General features: G+C 47.4%; 1 protein-coding gene across 1 annotated transcript; it reads left to right on the forward strand.

Annotated features, from left to right (window-relative positions):
* The first annotated feature begins 11,937 nt into the window (after window positions 1-11,937).
* Window positions 11,938-15,055, forward strand: PET100 (PET100 cytochrome c oxidase chaperone). Its single transcript, XM_077260799.1, has 4 exons — window positions 11,938-12,079; window positions 13,611-13,697; window positions 14,724-14,756; window positions 14,840-15,055. Exons 1-4 carry the CDS (start codon window positions 12,053-12,055, stop codon window positions 14,906-14,908), a joined length of 216 nt encoding a protein of 71 aa, XP_077116914.1. The 5' UTR covers window positions 11,938-12,052; the 3' UTR covers window positions 14,909-15,055.
* The last annotated feature ends 4,557 nt before the right edge of the window (window positions 15,056-19,612 follow it).

Consider the following 19,612-nt stretch of genomic DNA (forward strand, 5'->3'; position numbering starts at 1 on the left):
TATAATCGGCGATGCCCAATGTTCAGAAGAACTATTTAAAGGCAGTGGGCGTGACCCAGCTTCCAATCCGAGCACCAGCTAAATTAACCCAGGACCAGCTAGATAAAATCTAGCCGAAGCCACTGAGCACATAGTGGACAAAAGCGGAATTACCGCTATCTGTCGAACGCCCTAGTATGAACAGCATCCGACATGACAGTACCTCGCCTTCTACGAGGGACCCCAGGGCCCTCACGACTTATAGGACCCGGCTTGTCCGGATGGCGGTAGTGAAACATACTGACCAGCCGATCCGCATGAATGTCCGATGCTGGTACCCAGGACCTCTCCTCAGGCCCATAACCACGCCAGTGTACCAAGTACTGTAAAGTGCGGCGCACTACACGAGAGTCAACCACCTTGGAGACTTCAAATTCCAAATTACCATCCACCAAGACTGGAGAAGGCATCGGTGTCGCGTCCACAAGACCCACCATCTTTTTAGCAATGATCTGTGGAACACGTTGTGTATCTTATACACCGCAGGAAGCTCCAAACGGTACGCTACTGGGTTAATGACGGCGGCGACCCTAAATGGACCAATAAGCCTTGGACCCAATTTAAGGGATGGTATTTTGAATTTTATGTTTTTTGTGGATAACCACACCAGTCATCCACACTCAGGTCCGGACATGGCACACGCCTACTGTCAGCCACACGTTTGTACCTAGCACCCACGCTCAACAGGCGCTGTTTAACTCTCCTCCAGACTGATGACAATTGTGCTCCTAACTGGTCTTCCTCCGGGACGCCGGAAGAGCCCCCCTGACTCAAAGTACAAAATTGAGGATGTAGCCCGTAAACACAAAAAAACGGAGACTCCCCAGAAGACTCCTGGCGGTGATTATTGATGGCAAACTCAGCCAAAGGAAGGAACGTCGACCACTCCTCCTGATTGTCAGAAACAAAGCAGCATAAGTACTGTTCCAAATTTTGGTTCATACGCTTGGTCTGACCATTTGACTGAGGATGGAACGCCGCAGAATGAGACAACTTGATCCCCAGCCGTGAGCAAAATGCTTTCCAAAATTTTGCCACAAACTGAGACCCCCTATCAGAAACGATGTCAGACGGAACCCCATGAAGTCTGACCACCTCCTGCACAAATACCTGAGCCAGAGTCTTAGCATTAGGCAACGAAGGCAAAGACACAAAGTGCGACATTTTTGAGAACCGATCAACAATCACCAAGATGACCGTGTTCCCAGCTGAGGAGGGCAAGTCAGTGATAAAATCCATGGAGATTTCCATCCATGGCTTACTAGGTACCTCGAGAGGAAGTAGTGTGCCAACAGGACGGGAGCGGGCGTCTTAGCCCTAGCGCACGTGGTGCAAGCAGACACGTATGAGACCACGTCCTGTTGGATTTTGGGCCACCAAAACCGACGTGACACCAACTCCAAGGTACCTCTAACCCCTGGATGGCCAGCCAGAACAGCATCATGATTCCCCCGCCAAAACCTTTAAGCGGAGATGAAGCGGTACAAACGATTTGTTGATCGGAAGCTCAGATGGTACCTCCTCCTGAGCCTCGGCAATCTCAGCCTCAACCTCGGTAGTGAGAGCCGAAACCACAACACCCTTTTGGAGGATGGGTACTGGATCCTCCCGAGGTTCTCCCCCCGGAAAACACCTGGACAGAGCATCTGCCTTAGTGTTTTTAGACCCAGGTCTGTAAGTAACAATAAAGATGAACCGTGTGAAAAACAATGCCCAGCGAGCCTGCCTGGAGATAGACGCTTGGCAGACTCCAAATAGAGCAAATTCTTATGGTCAGTAATAACAGTAACCTGATGGACCAACCCCTCCAAGAAGTGTCGCCATTCCTCAAAGGCCAACTTGATTGCCAACAACTCCCTGTTACCGATATCGTAGTTACGTTCGGCGGGCGACAGTTTCTTGGAGAAATAGGCGCATGGACGCAAATCGCTCAAGGATGAGCCTTGTGACAGCACTGCCCCTACACCAACCTCAGACGCATCGACTTCCACGACAAAAGGTTTTGATACGTCTGGCTGCACCAGAATGAGGGCCGAAACAAAACTGTTCTTAAGAAATTCAAATGCGTGCACAGCAGCCTCAGGCCACACAGAGAAATTGGTACTCTTTTTAGTCATGTCAGTTAGCGGTTTAGCAATGATAGAAAAATCCTTGATAAACTTCCTATAGTAGTTAGAAAACCCAAGGAACCGCTGAAGTGCTTTCAGGTTATGAGGCCGTTCCCAACGCAACACCGCTTGCACCTTAGCGGCGTCCATTTTAAAACCAGAAGCAGACACAATATAACCCAAGAAAGGCAACTCCTGAACCGAAAATACACATTTCTCAAGTTTTGCATATAGCTTATTCTCTCTGAGAAGCTGTAACACCTGCCTGACATGATCCAAATGAGTATCACGGTCGCAAGAATATATGAGAATGTCATCTAGGTACACAATAACGAATTTTCACAAAACATGCGAGAACACATCATTTATGAAATGTTGAAACACTGCAGGCGCGTTTGTCAACCAAAAAAGCATCACCAAATTTTCAAAATGACCCTCAGGAGTATTCAAAGCCGTCTTCCACTCATCACCTTGACGGTCTCTTATGAGGTTGTACGCCCCCCTGAGGTCAAGCTTGGTAAACCACTTAGCACCTGCCACCTGGTTGAACAAATCTGGTATTAGTGGCATAGGGTATGGATCACGAACCGTAATCTGGTTTAACTCCCTGAAATCCAGACACGGCCGTAGTCCGCCATCTTTCTTCTTTACGAAGAAGAACCCCGCTGCCACAGGCGAGGATGAAGGCCTGATGTGCCCTTTGCTCAAACTTTCAGCAATGTAATCCTTTAACGCTTGTCTCTCCGGACTGGAGATGTTAAACATCCTTGCTTTAAGCAATTTGGCCCCTGGTTTAAACCTGATAGTACAGTCATAGGGGCGATGTGGTGGCAACTCTGAACAACCCTTCTCAGAGAAAACATCCGCAAAATCCAGAAGTGACTCCGGAACGCTTGAAGTCACAGCAGACACACATGTGGCCAGGCAATTCTCCTGGCAGAAATCACTCCACTGAATTATGTCCTGAGTTTTCCAGTCAATAACCGGGTTGTGCATAGACAACCATGGGAAACCCAAAACCACCTGAGCAGGAAGATTCTTGAGCACCTTACATGTAACCCGCTCGAAATGTAGAACCCCAATGTGGAGTTTCACCTCAGCCACAAACTCAGTAATCTCCCCCTGTGAGAGAGGAGCAGCTTGATGGTGACCACGCGGATAGGATGAGGCAGTTTTTCGATCTTAAAACCGGCAGTGCGCGCAAACTCCTCATCAATGAGATTTGTGGCAGAACCACTATCCACAAAAACAGTGATTGGCAGCTCTCTGCCAGCGATAATAACTTTAGCAGGGAGCATGCATTGAGAAACCACCATGGAGGATATACATAAGCTCAGATTGGCCTCCTCCACACCCTCTGAGCTTAGAAGTTTTCCGCCGTTGCATTTTTCTTAGACAGCAGAGGACAAATGTTAACAAAATGACCAGTTTTACCGCAGTAAAAACAGGCTCCCTGCATCTTGAGCACAGGGGCTCGACGCTTAACATGTGACACCCCTGCGATTTGCATAGGCTCCGTGGGCTCACCTGCAGTAACCTCACGTGAACCTAAACCCTCTCCCATAGGCGGCGTCTCATGCTACCCCTGACGCAAACGGCGATCAATGCGGACAACCAGACTCATAGCGGAATCTAGAGAAGCAGGAGTCTCATACATCAGGAGGGCTTTTTTAACTCTTCCAGAAACCCCATGAATAAACTGACTCCGCAGCGCGGGATCATTCCACTGTGTGTCGACCACCCAGCGGCAAAATTCAGAACAGTAATCCTCTGCAACACGCTCCCCCTGGCGAATAGTGCGTATCTTAGATTCTGCTAGAGCCATTCTGTCAGGATCATCGTAAATGTGTCCAAGAACAGAAAAAAAACTCCACAGAGTCAAATGCAGCAGAATCAGATGGCAAAGAAAACGCCCATGCTTGGGGGTCCCCGTTTAATAATGACAACACCAGGCCCACACGCTGAGCCTCATTACCCGAGGAGATCGGGCGCATACGGAAATGCAGCGCCCCCACTGCCGCAGGGCCGAGGGGTACCCGGAACCGGGCCTCTGAGTCTCTGCTCTGGGATTGTCACGGTGGCTAGACCCGGTCCGTGACCCTGCTGAGGGGCGTACAATGAAGGTGGTGGTATGGGATGTCGTTATGGTGTGGTGAAGTACCGGTCGCGGTAAATAACGAGGACACCAGGTTGCAGTCTCTTTACCTCTTTACTGAAGGCTTCAGGGTCCTCAGTCCGGAATACGGTTAACCAGGCTGCGCAAGTCCGGCCGGTCCGATGGCACCTCCAGAGTTCCCTTTGCAGGTGGAAATCTGTGCCTACCTTCTAGCGCTTGTGTGTTGCGGTCCTCCCCTGCTGTGCTCACGGGATAGTCCCCACAACTGTTGTGTCTGTTTCTCGTGTTCCCTCACAACTCGATTCTGATGTTCTTCCACGTCCCCCAGATCTTATGGTTAGGACGCACCCGTATGATGGGGAGGCTCGGAGCTCTTCCAGGACTCTAGTGTCGCCCCACTCCTGTTGTTACCCCCCTGTGTCTTCCTAGGTCAATTGGGTGAGACAGCCCGCCTATAACTGACTGTCCTGCCGTAGGTTTGAAGTTTGGCCTGGAGCTCTATACTTCCTCGGCGTTCCGGCCACCGGTTATGCGCCTCAGTAGGATGTTGCCTCGTCTTACAGCACGACTCCTACTGGTATTCTCCTTGTTGCATTGATCTCGTTTCTCACTCAGCACAATAAACCTCGCTTCTTGTCCTTTCTTGGGGTACCGCCGCTATATCGTGCAGGCGCGGTCCCGTAACGTTCTCTCTGGTTGCTAGGCCTCTGTCAGGATCCCACCCCTTCATATATAGTCAAGTAAAAAAGGCAGCACACTGCAGCGCTAAGACATGCAAACATGAAACATGAAAACTGAACTGCAATACTGCACTAGAAATATGAAAAATGAGAGCGTTTAGCGCATAAAAATGGCCAATTTTATGTGTACCTGATAGCCCCTTTATGGCATCTCTCGTATATCAGGTCCTACGCTTGCCTACCTCGCTGAGAATAAATGTCTCCATGTGAATGGGTACCTGTGAAAACCTCTTCCTAGACTCATATTCTCTCTCTCTGTGGAGGGGTACTGGACCTGCTGCGATTAAAACACCTGGGCTAGGAGGCGGAGTGCTCAGTGTCAGGATCCCACCCCTGACAGGGACCCCTCTGAGTCTCTCCCCGCAACACCCCCTGCCACAGGGTGTTGCCTGTTCGATTCCCAGTCAGCTTTCTCATCTAACTTCCTGCCTAACCCCCAGTTTTACCAGATTGTGAGGAGTGGCCTAATACATAGTACCCTTAGCTCCCCCTGGAGGCCAGACTGTGAAGTGTATTGGTGTCTGTGATACCTGGTCAGATGAACTCCTTCAGTGCCATCAGACGTACCATAGCCCCCCTTAGCGGCGGAGCAATAGTACTGCAACGACCAGGACTCTGGGGCGCTGCAGAAATATAGTTTGCAAGCTTCACGAAAAGAAACAAATTTACTGCGTTCCCCAGCAAACTTTTCAGGCAAAGGAAACTTAGGCTCAGCAACTCTACCTGTCGCTCCAGCTTGCACATTAGATACTGCTAGTCCCTGTTGCTGCACTGCCCCCCTCAACTCAGTGATCTGTAGAGACAGCGCCTCCAACTGGCGGGTTATGGAAGTCATGGGATCCATGGAATTCAAATAATGTTGGCCGATTATAATGTCACGGGAAGCCTAGGTAGGCAAGAGCTAATAATCCGGGCCCCTGCAATTTCCCTCAGACTAGGGAAATCCTGACTGACCCTCTACCTAGAGTTTACACTGATGGTGTGCATGTCTAGGCCTCCACCCTCGCCCTATCTCCTGTTTCAACCCTAGGCTGAAACCACCACCCAGTGAAGAGACCACACACCAATACCCACAGTTAGTACAGACAAGGATAACGGAAAATATACACCACGCCGCAGTCACACAGGAATACAATATAAGTGCACAGGGCAAAAACAAATACAAATATGGGAAGGAGAAAATAACACAAAGGGAAATACACCACCAGATACGATACTCCTTCTCCTAGACCACCACTCCAGACCGAGATAACCAAGCACAAGACAGAAGCTATAATCGGCGATGCCCAATGTTCAGAAGAACTATTTAAAGGCAGTGGGCATGGCCCAGCTTCCAATCCGAGCACCAGCTAAATTAACCCAGGACCAGCTAGATAAAATCTAGCCGACGCCACTGAGCACATAGTGGACAAAAGCGGAATTACTGCTGTCTGTCGAACGCCCTAGTATGAACAGCGTCCGACATGACAGTATCTTTATGTTTGAAGCATGATATGTGGGAAAAGGTTGAAAAGTTTCAGGGGGCTGAATACTTTCGCAGCGCACTGTATATAACGGTGCAGGAGGAAGGCAAAATCTTCAGATGACGCCTAGGGCTATGTGCACACGTTGCGGATTTAGCTTCAGATCCGCAGCAGTTTTCCATGTGTTGTACTGTACCATGTAAACCTATGAAAAACGAAATCCGCAGTGCCCATGGTGCAGAAAATACCGCGCAGAAATGCTGTGTTGTATTTTCCGCAGCATGTCAATTCTTTGTGCGGATTCCGCAGCGGTTTACACCTGCTCCTCAATAGGAATCCGCAGGTGTTATACGGCAGGTGGAATCAGCAGGAAAACCGCTGGAACTCCAAGGTAAATGCACGGTGAATCTGCAGGTAAAACGCAGGGCGTTTTACCAGCGGACTTTTCAAAAACGGTGAGGAAAAATCCGCGCACAAATCCGCAACGTGGGCACATAGCCTAACACTTCAGTCTGCACATTATCTCATTTGTAATTTAACACCTTCACTGCCAGGCATTTTTTCATTTAGGTGATTTTGTTTTTCTTCCGTTTCTCCCAAGAGCCATAATTTTTTTTTCTTAATTTTTCTCTTTACCCAGCCGAACGAGGGTTTCGGTGTTTTTTGTTTTGTTTTTTTTCTTACGGGATGCGTTAACGTTTTGCATGACAATATTCACATTGTATTTTTTTCTGTGTTCACTGTGTGGTAAGAATATCCCGGCCACATAAGGCTTGGTTCCCACGATGGGTTTTTCACGCTGTGTATTTTCGCTGCACCAAGTACACGGGGTCTTATGATCCAGCAGAGTGGATGAGGTTTATAGAAATCTCCTGGTTTTGCTCAGCGTAAACCGACCCGCGGAGCGAGCTTCAGATCCACAAGGCGTCAATTTCTCTTGCGGGCGCTGAGCTTTCTGTGCGGATTTTACCCTTAGAATCGCATTAGGTGCGGAAATCTACAGGTAAAAAACGCACGGAATATGCACACGTCTGTATCAATGGAGGTTATGTGAAGGACAAATACCAGGAAGTATCAAACACAAAGAGACTTTAAAACATGAAATCAAGCAGGGACAAAAAATGAGGCGTCAAAAACACGATAAAGTAAAAAAAAAATGTGTTTTGTGTCACCATTTTCTGAGCCCGGTGATTGTTTTTATTTCTGTGCAGTCGGAAGCTTGGCTCAGTTGTTGTGTGGGGACCAGACCTGATACCATTTTGGCTTGTATTCGATGTTTCCATTGCTTTTTATTGCATTTTTGTAAGGCGGGTGTACTGACTTTAGAACTTCAAGTCTTCATTTTTTTTCTTTAGAGTTTTCCAGACGGTGTAGTTAACTTCATATTTTGAAAGCCTTCTACGGACTCGGTCGTACCAAACAGGTTTCTTTAGTTTTTTTAAATATTTATTTTTTTCATTGAAAAAGAGGCGACAAACTTTTTTAAATGTATTTTTGTTATCTTTTTTATCCTTCTTCTTGTACTGTGTACTGCAACACTATAGTGTTGGTGTATTTAGGAGGACATTTTGAGAGGATCAAGATGGCAGCGATGAGGACCTTCATGGTGGCAGTGACTGGACCTTCAAGGTCGGACTCACTACCTGCGGCCTAGGTAAGACAATCTAAATCTATTCCCTATTTACTTGAAACAGAACAAATACTCACCATATGTATTTGTATAATCTATATCCTGACTGCTGCATTCACTCACCGCCCTTGCATAAACTCTTTACACTCCATCCATATCGGCCCCTCTGTCCTCTCCTCTCCTATGTATAGCACTCATGCTCTGTTCACATTGCTTAACAGTGCAGATCCATTCAGTCCCACCATCCAACACAAGAGACGCTCTCACAAATCACTTAACCATCTGCTCACTCTTTCTATCCTCCTTCTCCTAGTCGCTGGAGACATCTCTCCCAACCCCGGCCCCCCATGTTATAGCCAGTCAAACCTCCCAATTGCTACACCCAGAAACCCCTCTAACCTTAATAATATTCCATGCATGCCTTCTGTCTCTTTCAATTGTGCCCTTTGGAATTCTCGCTCTGTGTGTAATAAACTCTCCTTCATTCATGACTTCTTCCTTTCTAATTCTCTTAATCTCCTGGCTCTTACTGAAACCTGGATCCAGCAGTCAGACACCACCGCTGCTGCTGCTCTTTCATATGGTGGACTACACTTTTCTCATACCCCAAGATCGGACAACAGAGCAGGTGGAGGCGTTGGTCTGCTCCTTTCACCCAAATGTACCTTCCAAGTTATCCCCCAAGTACCCTTACTTGTATTCCCTTCCTTTGAGGTCCATGCTGTCAGACTCTACGTCCCTTTCTCCATGCGAGTGGCGGTGGTGTATCGTCCTCCCGGCCCCTCTCATCAGTTCCTGGATCACTTTGCCACCTGGCTTCCACACTTTCTCTCCTGTGACACCCCCACCCTCATCATGGGTGATTTCAACATCCCCATTGCTTCTCCCCTCTCCCCATCTGCTTCTCACTTTTATCTCTAACCTCCTCTTTCAGCCTCTCGCAGCATACTAGCTCTCCAATGCATGAAGATGGAAACTCCCTTGACTTGGTCTTCTCCCGGCTTTGCTCACTGGATGATTTCACAAACTCCCCTCTCCCGCTCTCTGACCACAACCTTCTTTCATTCTCTATTAAGAACTGCCATCCCGCTCAGGTCACCCCCACTTTCCACACTTATAGAAACATACAGGCCATTAACACCCAGAAACTTATGAAGAACTTGCATGCCTCATTGGCCCCAATCTTCTCCATCTCATGTCCTGATTCTGCTCTGAAGCATTTCAATGAAACCCTGCAAAGTGCCCTGGATGAAGCTGCACCTCCTATACATAGAACAACTCGGCACAGACGGCGACAACCGTGGCACACGCTGCAAACACGTTTCCTGCAGCGGTGCTCCAGGTGCGCCGAACGTCTGTGGAGAAAACCTAATCTACCCGAAGATTTCATCCATTATAAGTTCATGCTAAAAACATACAACTCTGCCCTTCACCTCTCCAAGCAAACCTATTTCAACACCCTCATCACCTCACTGTCAAATAACCCTAAACGTCTCTTTGACACTTTCCAGTCCCTACTCAACCCAAGAGTGCAGGCCCCAACCACAGATCTCCGCGCTGACGATCTGGCCAATTACTTCAAATAAAAAATTGACCACATTCGACAGGAAATCATCTCCCAATCTCTTCATACCAATCTCTTCCCCCACTGCATCTAGTTCACTCTCTGACTTTGAACCAGTTACAGAAGAAGTAAGCAGGCTCCTTGCATCTTCTCGCCCTACCACTTGCACCAATGACCCCATTCCGTCACATCTCCTCCAGTCCCTTTCCCCGGCTGTCACCTCTCACCTAACAAAAATATTCAACCTTTCCCTCACTTCTGGTATTTTTCCCTCCTCATTTAAGCATGCCATCATACATCCATTACTTAAAAAACCCTCCCTCGACCAAAATTGTGCCGCTAATTATAGACCTGTCTCTAATCTTCCCTTCATCTCTAAACTCCTGGAACGCCTGGTCCACTCCCGTCTTACCCGCTATCTCTGATAACTCTCTTCTCGACCCTCTTCAATCTGGCTTCCGCTCTTCACACTCTACTGAAACTGCCCTCACTAAAGTCTCCAATGACCTACTAACAGCTAAATCTAATGGTCACTACTCCATGCTAATTCTCTTGGATCTCTCCGCAGCATTCGACACTGTGGATCATCAGCTCCTCCTCACTATGCTTCGCTCCATCGGCCTCAAGGACACCGTTCTCTCCTGGTTCTCCTCCTATCTCTCTGACCGATCCTTCACTGTATGTTTTGCTGGTTCCTCCTCCTCTCACCTTCCCCTTACTGTTGGGGTTCCTCAAGGATCAGTCCTAGGCCCCCTCCTCTTCTCTTTGTATACTGCCCCTATTGGACAAACAATCAGTAGATTTGGGTTCCAGTACCATCTCTATGCTGACGACACCCAATTATACACTTCTGCTCCTGTTATCACGCCGACCTTTTTAGAAAACACCAGTGATTGTCTTACCGCTGTCTCTAACATCATGTCCTCCCTCTATCTGAAACTGAACCTGTCAAAAACTGAACTCCTCGTGTTCTCACCCTCTACTAACCTACCTTTGCCTGACATTGCCATCTCCGTGTGTGGTTCCACCATTACTCCAAAGCAACATGCCTGCTGCCTTGAGGTCATCCTTGATTCCGAGCTTTTATTCACCCCCCACATCCGATCACTGGCTCGCTCTTCTTATCTGCATCTCAAAAACTTTTCTAGAATTTGCCCTTTTCTTACTTTCGACTCTGCAAAAACTCTTACTGTCTCACTTATTCATTCTCGTCTGGACTATTGTAACTCTCTACTAAACGGCCTCCCTCTTACCAAACTCTCCCTACTCCAATCTGTCCTGAATGCTGCAGCCAGGATCATATTCCTCACCAACCGTTACACCGATGCCTCTACCTTGTGCCAGTCATTACACTGGCTACCCATCCACTCCAGAATCCAGTACAAAACTACTACCCTCATCCACAAAGCACTCCATGGCTCAGCACCACCCTACATCTCCTCTCTGGTCTCAGTCTACCACCCTACCCGTGCCCTCCGCTCTGCTAATGACCTCAGGTTAGCATCCTCAATAATCAGAACCTCCCACTCCCGTCTCCAAGACTTTACACGTGCGGCGCCGATTCTTTGGAATGCACTAGCTAGGTTAATACGATTAATCCCCAAACCCCACAGTTTTAGGCGTGCACTAAAAACTCATTTGTTCAGACTGGCCTACCGCCTCAACGCATTAACCTAACTATCCCTGTGTGGCCTAATAAAAAAACAAAAAAACAATCAGGTTCCTTGCATCATGTTCTCATACACTTTATGCAGTTAATAGCCTCTGTGTCTGTATTGCTACATACTTAGGCACTTAACTGGTTCATGCAGCTTTACATGAACACCCGAGCCTTACACTATGGCTGGTCCAAATAACTAAAGCAATTGTCACCATCCACCTCTCGTGTCTCCCCTTTTCCTCATAGATTGTAAGCTTGCGAGCAGCAGGGCCCTCATTCCTCCTGGTATCTGTTTTGAACTGTGATTTCTGTTATGCTGTAATGTCTATTGTCTGTACAAGTCCCCTCTATAATTTGTAAAGTGCTGCGGAATATATTGGCGCTATATAAATAAAAATTATTATTATTATGTTATGGCACAGACAGAGCACAAGTCTCCACAGCGCCCTCTCCCGGTGCGGCCTATGTTATGGCACAGACAGAGCACAAGTCTCCACAGCGCCCTCTCCCGGTGCGGCCTATGTTATGGCACAGACAGACCACAAGTCTCCACAGCGCCCTCTCCCGGTGCACTGACTGTAGTTATGGTGTTGTGCTCGGGGGCGCGCTTTCCTGTTTTTAGCTCGCAGCGGTGGACGAGCACGTTATCACGTGATCTAGGTTCCTGCACTGATCGACAAGCGCGACAGCCAATAGGAGAAGAGGAGGCGTGGTCGGCGTCCTGTGTACAAGATGGGGGTCAGACTGGAGATCTTCAGGGTAAATTCCCCGCACGCTGTATCCGGGTCTCCTCCTGCCGGCAGCGCCGTGTAATGAGCGGTGTCAGAAGCTGCGAGTGGCGGCTTGTTACGAAGGACAGATCATGCTGCTGTGTAGTGGGGGCATGCTGGGAGTGGTAGTGTCCAAATAGGTGAATGGCTGCAGGTTCTTTCCTGTGCATGCTGGGAGTTGTAGTGTCACCTGCTCAGGGACAGTGAATGGTGCATGCTGGGAGTTGTAGTGTCACCTGCTCAGGGACAGTGAATGGTGCATGCTGGGAGTTGTAGTGTCACCTGCTCAGGGACAGTGAATGGTGCATGCTGGGAGTTGTAGTGTCACCTGCTCAGGGACAGAGAACGGTGCATGCTGGGAGTTGGTGTCACCTGCTCAGGGACAGAGAACGGTGCATGCTGGGAGTTGTGTCACCAGCTCAGGGACAGTGAATGGTGCATGCTGGGGGCTGTAGTGTCACCTGCTCAGGGACAGAGAACGGTGCATGCTGGGAGTTGTAGTGTCACCTGCTCAGGGACAGTGAATGGTGCATGCTGGGAGTTGTAGTGTCACCTGCTCAGGGACAGTGAATGGTGCATGCTGGGAGTTGTAGTGTCACCTGCTCAGGGACAGAGAACGGTGCATGCTGGGGGCTGTAGTGTCTGGTGGAGAGGCTGCAGACCATGAGGGTAGCTGTATACATGTATATCACCTATAGTGTACGGCTGTCGCCTGACCCCCGACATCCTCCATTGTTGTCTATGGGCAGTGATGTGACTGTCGCCCTGTGCGCTCACTGTCCGCAGGTATTGTGCTGTATGACTGCAGGAACGTTCTCATTCACTGACAGATATCGGAGCTCCTGACAATAGACGGGAATGAAAGCAATCGGGATTTTAAGACCTCTAATATTCAGTACTAATGACGAGGCTGAACTTGGTTTCTTATTTGGCAATGTGTTTTTTGTTTTTTACAGGTTTAACTAAAAAAAAAATCCACTGCAGCGAGGGGCCCTGATGTGACTACGCCGAAAAGTAGCTACAAAGGTTATAAAACTGGCACAAAACTGGCCATCAGAGTGGGCAGTGACGGGCGATATTGAAGGGGTTAAATGACTGTGGCCCCCTGATCTCACACGTTGGGCCGCGTCACTCCAGCTCCCCTCTGATGCCCATTTGCTCCAGGCCGCAGTGACCTGAATGTGACGCGGCCCAAAGTGTGAGCTCCGGGGCCCACAGTTATTTAACCCTTTCAATACCTCTTCAGTGCCCATTTTTGTGCCACCAGTTTTACACCTTTTGTAGCTACTTTTCAGGGTCTTCACATCAGGGCCCCTCGCTGCAGTGTCTTTTATTATTGTAATGTTTTTATTTTTGACATTAAACCTGTAAAAAACAGAAAATATGAAACCAACCTCAGCTCTGTATAATAATGTGTAAGCGGCTGCCGGACAGGACGGCGTCCAGGGCAGGATAGCGCCCTCACCTGGCAGCTTGTATAGCGTCTGCCTGACGAGTACACTGTGGTGCTTCCCCTGCAGATGGCGCTGTACCTGACCTTCCCGGTCACCATGTTCTGGATCTCCAATCAGCCGGAATACTTTGAAGAGTATATAGTGAAGCGTAAGGTGAGTCCTGGGCGCGGGCGGACACAGATGCCATCTCCATCTCACGGGAAGGCCTTGTCTCCGCATCACAAACGAGTCAAATTACAAAGCAACCTTGCTCTGTCTCCCCACCTGTCTCCCCCTGCTTCTGGTGACCGCTGCAGCCAATCATCGGCTTCAGGATTGTGGTGCTGGACAGGGGGAAAAAAATAAAACTGAAAAAGCCCAATACCTGATGATCGCTGGTGGTCCCACTATTGGGTCCCCTAACATTCGGAGAGATGTACAGTAGATTCCACCACTCCATTCCTTGTGAATGGGACTCCCGGACATGGTGCTGTACGCGGCTATCTCTGACAGTCCCATACACAATGAAGAAAGCGGTGCTGCGCTTCGGTGGGCCACCCCCCATTCCCCCGCGGCACTTCAAAGCCCGTTCATGGGACTGATGGACGTTCCAACAACCCGGCAGGACCGTCCAATGTCGGCTATCGATGGTCGCTGCTGGTTGGAAGTAGATCCAGTGTTCTAAGATCTACAGTCAGGAGGCCGTGGGGATGTGGGATGATCTATTGGTCTAGACCTGTTCTTTTTATGTGATGAATAGTGATGAGCGAATGTGCTGGGATAAGGTGTTATCTCAGCATGCTTGGGTGCTGGCGAGTGTCTTTGGCACGCTCGAATATTATGTTCAAGTCCCTGCGGCTGCATGTTAGACAATTCCTGCGTGTGTTGCGCCTGTCGAACAGCCCTGAGACAAGCAGCCGCGAGGACTCGAACATAGTATTTGGGCACGCCGAAGACACTCTGAGCATGCTCAGATAACACCTTATCCCAGCACGTCCGCTCATCACCAGTTATGAAATGGGCATTTGCTGTTTTCTTACATAGCACAGGACATACCGGCTTATATGTATGAGACATCTGCACTACTGCAGGGCCGTACTGTTCACCCTCCATGTATTATTGGAATGGATGAAGGGGTTAATTTCACATTTTTATTTATCTTTTTATTTTTTTTTTATTTTTTTTATTTTATTTTTTTAGAGAGAGATTTATCCCCCGGAACAAGATGAACAGGTACAAAAAAATAAATGTGCAGCTATGTTTTTCTAGTTTTGGGAAGACCCCCTTTAATCTCCCCATCTGTTTTGTCCCCACAGAAGCGACAGCTGCAGGAAATGAAGGAGGCGATAAGACTGAAGAGAGAGGAGCTCTACATGCAGGACTAGAGCGAACGCCTCCCGCGGTACTCTGAACTGGAATGGACCATGACAATAAAGACATTTTGTAAATACTGGGGGGGGTCTCCTTGACTGTCCGGATGAACCCCAAAGCAGGCAGGATTTTTTCCATCCAATTAAAAAAATACAATCTGATCTTTGTTTGGTTGATAGGACATGTGCAATTAGAAAATTAGGTATTTAAATTATTATTATTATTTTTTTAAAACTTTTTTTTATTTTTTTTTATTTAGGCAAAGTGGACACGTTGCGGAATTGCCGTGGAAATTTCCAATGCATTCAATCAATGCATTCCTGTGTGTGCGGAATCCCCGCGATTCCACAAATTAATGAACATGCAGCGTTTTTTTCCGGAATGCGTTTCCGCTCAGCATGTGCATACAAAATGCGGATTACATTCTTTTAATAGGATGCTTAATGTGAGCGTTTTTTTCGCAGTTTTATCGCGTTTTTTTGCTATAAAAAATCCAGAATGTGTGCACACAGCCTTAAAGAACCACGCCTCTCAAAATTTTTTTTCGTTTAACCCCCTGCCTGGTTTTTCACCTGGTTTCACCACTGTCCCTTTATGAGGTTATAGCTCTGGAACACTTCAACGAATCCCACTGATTCAGGTTTTTTCGTGACATACTGTACTTTATGATAGTGGTAACATTTCATTTTCCTACTTTTTAATTTTTAAGCCCTTAACCCCTTACCGAACTCCGCCGTACTATTACTGTGGAGGTCAGGTCCCCTGCTTTGATGTGGGCTCCGGCGCTGAGCCCACATCAAAGCCGGGACATGTCACCTGTTTTGTACAGCTGACGTGCCCGCAATAGAATCGGGTGAAATCGCGCCGCTGCTATTAACCCCTTCATGACCTTGGGATTTTCCGTGTTCGTTTTTTGCTCCCCTCCTTCCCAGAGCCGTAACTTTTTTATTTTTCCGTCAATTTGGCCATGTGAGGGCTTATTTTTTGCGGGACGAGTTGTACTTTTGAACGACATAATTGGTTTTACCATGTCGTGTACTAGAAAATGGGGAAAAAAATTCCAAGTGTGGTGAAATTGCAAAAAAAGTGCAATCCCACACTTGTTTTTTGTTTGGCTTTTTTGCTAGGTTCGCTAAATGCTAAAACTGACCTGCCATTATGATTCTTCAGGTCATTACGAGTTCATAGACACCTAACATGTCTAGGTTATTTTTTATCTAAGTGGTGAAAAAAAATTCCAAACTTTGCTAAAAAAAAAAATAAAATTGCGCCATTTTCCGATACTCGTAGCGTCCCCATTTTTCGTGATCTGGGGTCAGGTGTGGGCTTATTTTTTGCGTGCTGAGCTGGCGTTTTTAATGATACCATACTGGTGCAGATACGTTCTTTTGATCGCCCGTTATTGCATTTTAATGCAATGTCGCGGCGACCAAAAAAAATGTAATTCTGGCGTTTCGAATTTTTTTCTCGCTACGCCGTTTAGCGATCAGGTTAATGCTTTTTTTTATTGATCGGGCGATTCTGAACGCGGCGATACCAAATGTGTAGGTTTGATTTTTTTTTTTTTTTTATTGATTTATTTTGATTGGGGCGAAAGGGGGGGTGATTTAAACTTTTATATTTTTTTTATTTTTTTCACATTTTTTTTAACTTTTGCCAGGCTTCAATAGCCTCCGTGGGAGGCTAGAAGCAGGCACAACGCGATCGGCTCTGCTACATAGAAGCGATCTGATGTTCGCTGCTATGTAGCAGAAATGCAGGTGTGCTGTGAGCGCCGTCCACAGGGTGGCGCTCACAGCTGCCGGGGATCAGTAACCATAGAGGTCTCAAGGACCTCTATGGTTACTATACAGAAGCATCGCTGACCCCCGATCATGTGACGGGGTCGGCGATGCGATCATTTCCGGCCGCCCGGCCAGAAGCGCTGGTTAAATGCCACTGTCTGCGTTTGACAGCTGTATTTAACTAGTTAATAGGCGCGGGCAGATCGCGATTCTGCCCGCGCCTATTACGGGCACATGTCAGCTGTTCAAAACAGCTGACATGTCCCGGCTTTGATGCGGGCTCACCGCCGGAGCCCGCATCAAAGCAGGGCTTCTGACCTCGGACGTACTATCCTGTTATGATCTGGTGGCCTAAGAGCAGCATGAGACGTACTCTGGAGAAGGTGGTACCTGTACTGACTGCAGACCCTGAACTTAACACCGCAACTAGAAGTAGCCGTGGAATGTACCTAGCGCTCCCTGGACATCTCGACACAGCCGGAGGACTAATTACCCCTAGAGATAGAAAAGGGAAAACTATCTTGCCTCAGAAAAAATTCCCAAAGGATAGGCAGCCCCCCACAAATATTGACTGTGAGAGGAGAGGGAAAAACCTACACAGACTGAAATCAGAATTTAGCAAAGGAGGCCACTCTAGCTAAATAGAAATGATAGGACAGAGTATTATGCGGTCAGTATTAAAACACTCGAAAATATCCACCACAGAAAATACAAAAACTCCACAGCTAACTAAAGATATGGAGGGTATATCTGCATCTCCAGAGATACCAGCTTGGCTAAACAAATCCTTATACAAACCAAGCTGGACAAGACAAAAAAACATGGAAAAGAACTGAACAATAAGGCCACAGCATGTGGACAGCAAAAAATCAAGGCCAGAACTTATCTTTGTTGAAAAGAACTACAAAGCAGGAGAGACCAGGCAGAGATGTGAATCCTCCAGGAACAATGGACAACTGGCACTGGCTAAAGGATGAAGCAAGACTAAATAGCCCAGTCAGATTTGCAGAAAGTGAACACACCTGATAAATGCTGCGATTCAGAGACAGCAGCGCTACCACTTACAACCACCGGAGGGAGCCCAAGAGCAGAATTCACAACACTATCCCGTCCGAGGTCAGAAAGGGGTTAACTAGTTAAATGCCGCTGTCAAACGCTGACAGCGGCATTTAACTGGCGCTTCCGGATGGAAATGAGCGCATCGCCGACCCCTGTCACATGATCGGGGGTCAGTGATGCGTCGGCATAGCAACCAGGTCTCCTTGAGACCTCTATGGTTGCTGATGCCAGCTTGCTGTGAGCGCCACCCTGTGGTCAGCGTTCGTAGCAAGCCTGTAATTAAAGCGAACCTGTCACCCCCAAAATCGATGGTGAGGTAAGCCCACCGGCATCAGGGGCTTATCTACAGCATTCTGTAATGTTGTAGATAAGCTGCCGATGTTACCTGAAAGAGGAGAAAAAGACGTTAGATTATACTCACCCAGAAGCGGTGCGGTCCCGGTCCGATGGGCGTCTCAGGTCCGGTACAGCGCCTCCCATCTTCATTCCATGACGTCCTCTTCTGGTCTCCGCACCGCGGCTCCGGCGCAGGCGTACTTTGCCCTGTTGAGGGCAGAGCAAAGTACTGCAGTGCGCAGGCGCCGGTAAGGTCAGAGAGGCCCAGCGCCTGCGCACTACAGTATCATTAAAACGGCAGCTCAGCAAGCAAAAAATAAGCCCTCAACCGACCCCAGATCACGAAAAATGGAGACGCTACGGGTATCGGAAAATGGCGCAATTTTTTTTTTTTTTTTTTAGCAAAGTTTGAAATTTTTTTTTTACCACTTAGATAAAACGTAACCTAGACGTGTTTGGTGTCTATGAACTCGTAATGACCTGGAGAATCATGGCAGGTCAATTTTAGCATTTAGTGAACCTAGCAAAAAAGCCAAACAAAAAACAAGTGTGGGCATTGCACTTTTTTTTGCAATTTCACCGCACTTGGAATTTTTTTCCCTTTTTCTAGTACACGACATGCTAAAACCAATGGTGTCATTCAAAAGTACAACTCGTCCCGCAAAAAATAAGCCCTCATATGGCAATATTGACAGAAAAATAAAAAAGTTATGGCTCTGGGAAGGAGGGGAGCGAAAAACGAGAACGCAAAACGGAAAAGGGCTAGGTCGTGAAGGGGTTAAATCAGAGTTATGTCTCACAAAATAGTTAATAACATTTTCCGCATGTCTACTTTAAGTGAGAAGGGTTAAAATTTGACCAGCGATTTCTAATTTTTCTAACAAAATTTACAAAACTATTTTGAAGTGAATTTGAGGGGCCTATATGACAAAAAAATACCCAAAAATGACACCATTCTAAAAACTGCACCCCTCAAGGTGTTAATAACCACATTCAAGAAGTTTATTAACCCTTCAGGTGCTTCACATGAATAAATCAAATGTGGGTGGAAAAAAAATTAACATTTAACTTTACTTTAGACCTAAATCTCATAGTTTTGTTTTCACAAGGATAACAGGAAAAAAAATAGATCCCAAAATTTGTTGGACAATTTCTCCTGAGAATGCAGATACCCCATATGTGATGGTGTCCACTGCTTGGGCGCTCGGAAGGGAAGGAACGCCATTTTGACTTTTTCAATGTAAAATTTGCTGGAATAATTAGCGGACGCCATGTTGCATTTGGAGAGCCCCTGATGTGCCTAAACTGTGGAAACCGCCTGCAAGTGACCCCATTTTGGAAACTAGACCCTTAAGGAACTTATCTAGATGTGTGGTGAGCAGCTTGAACCCCCAGGTGCTTCACAGAAGTTTATAACGTAGAGCCATAAAAATAAAAAAATTAATATTTCCCACAAAAATTTTTTTTTTTGTATTACCATATTTTTCGGACTATAAGACGCACTTTCCCCCCCCCAAAACTTTGGGGGAATATGGGGGT

This window comes from Ranitomeya variabilis, chromosome 5, assembly GCF_051348905.1.
Source record: "Ranitomeya variabilis isolate aRanVar5 chromosome 5, aRanVar5.hap1, whole genome shotgun sequence".
In the NCBI taxonomy this organism is placed as follows: domain Eukaryota; kingdom Metazoa; phylum Chordata; class Amphibia; order Anura; family Dendrobatidae; genus Ranitomeya; species Ranitomeya variabilis.